The 1186-nt window shown below is 49.2% G+C and overlaps 1 protein-coding gene across 1 annotated transcript in view; it reads right to left on the reverse strand.

The window, feature by feature from the left end:
- Nucleotides 1–866, reverse strand: part of LOC122267767 (cuticle protein AMP1A-like) — a 1638-nt gene extending 772 nt beyond the window's left edge. Inside the window, exons 1-2 of the mRNA XM_086545544.1 lie at nt 765–866; nt 1–85 (exon numbers count right to left, since the gene is read on the reverse strand). The exon at nt 1–85 is cut by the window's left edge and continues 133 nt beyond it. Of these exons, the coding sequence (XP_086401670.1) occupies nt 1–85; nt 765–866 (187 nt within the window). The remainder of the gene's footprint in view (nt 86–764) is intronic.
- Nucleotides 867–1186: the final 320 nt, after the last annotated feature.

Genomic DNA, 1186 nt, shown 5'->3' on the forward strand with positions numbered 1-1186 from the left:
GGATGGCTGCCTCTCTCTCGGAGCTGTCCACGTTGTCGTAGGTTGGGGCGGCGATGGCAACGGCGGCCGCGCAGAGGACGATCAACTGCGGAGAGAGACAGGTGCACGGATTGTATTCTCTGGGGATGATTCACGGTTTCCTAGGTTAGGTGTAAGGGATAGGGTAAATATTGTGATGTGATATTGTCTCTACAGCATAGTGTTCTATGTTATGATCGATCTCCACTGTCTATTTGGCTGTTTTCTGTTCGTCAGAGATACTGTTTCGAACACACACTGTATTAACTTCTAAGCCAAAAAATAGATGTCGTAAGACGCATCCTATTTTGTCGTTACGGGGCACTGGATATAAAACCCATAATAGTTTCCTCAGCCAAAGCCCTACCACAGAGCTGCAATATAGTGTCAAATTTCTTAATTCTAACTTCTGAGCACAAGCACAGCATTCCCAGAGGCTCAAACACCATGTAGGTGTGCATGAACACGGCCATCACTTCACGAGTAATATCACCAAATTCTTTTTGATGTGACAGGAGCACCTGGCTGTATAACAGGCTAGGCCACGGTCCACTGGAAGAATGCAGAGGCCGCATGGTGTAAATATCACAGCCAACCACTCCGCTCCATGTCATTCTCTGGCGCTGTCACATCCGGTGCGCGAGGCAGCTGTGGATACCAGGCAGCGAGAGAGAGAAAAAGCTACATAAACAGAAAAACAAGAATAAATAGAATTAGGTCCTTGCTTGTGACCCTAGCGAACTCACGAGCTTCATGTTGAGTGCTGTAGCGAGACACTGATGCCAGGTGCCATGCCCCTCAAGCTTATATAGTCCCCGAGGCCTGCAGCCACCGCCGTGCCTAGTCATACCTTAGAGGGGCTAAGGGGGAGGAGATTGGAGAGGGGGGGAGGGAGGGAGGGAGGAACGCCCTTGGCAGTCAACCCTTCACTCCTGCCCTACATCCTGACCCTGGATAAATCAGACCACTAGTCCTAGCCTTCAAGGTGGACACTCTCGTCCTTAGTTATCTCGTCCACTTAATCTAAGGAGACCCAGCGACGCTCACATACAAATTCAAATGAACTCTGTCGCAGGAGACTTGGTCTGGAGAACTTTAATCGCTGTCTGGAGATCGCCATTGAATAAGGGAACGCCTATTCAGCAATAAATTAGACGACGGAGATTAG

The sequence above is a fragment of the Penaeus japonicus genome, unplaced genomic scaffold, assembly GCF_977035675.1.
Source record: "Penaeus japonicus unplaced genomic scaffold, GWHDUDI00000001_assembly GWHDUDI00000016, whole genome shotgun sequence".
NCBI lineage: Eukaryota > Metazoa > Arthropoda > Malacostraca > Decapoda > Penaeidae > Penaeus > Penaeus japonicus.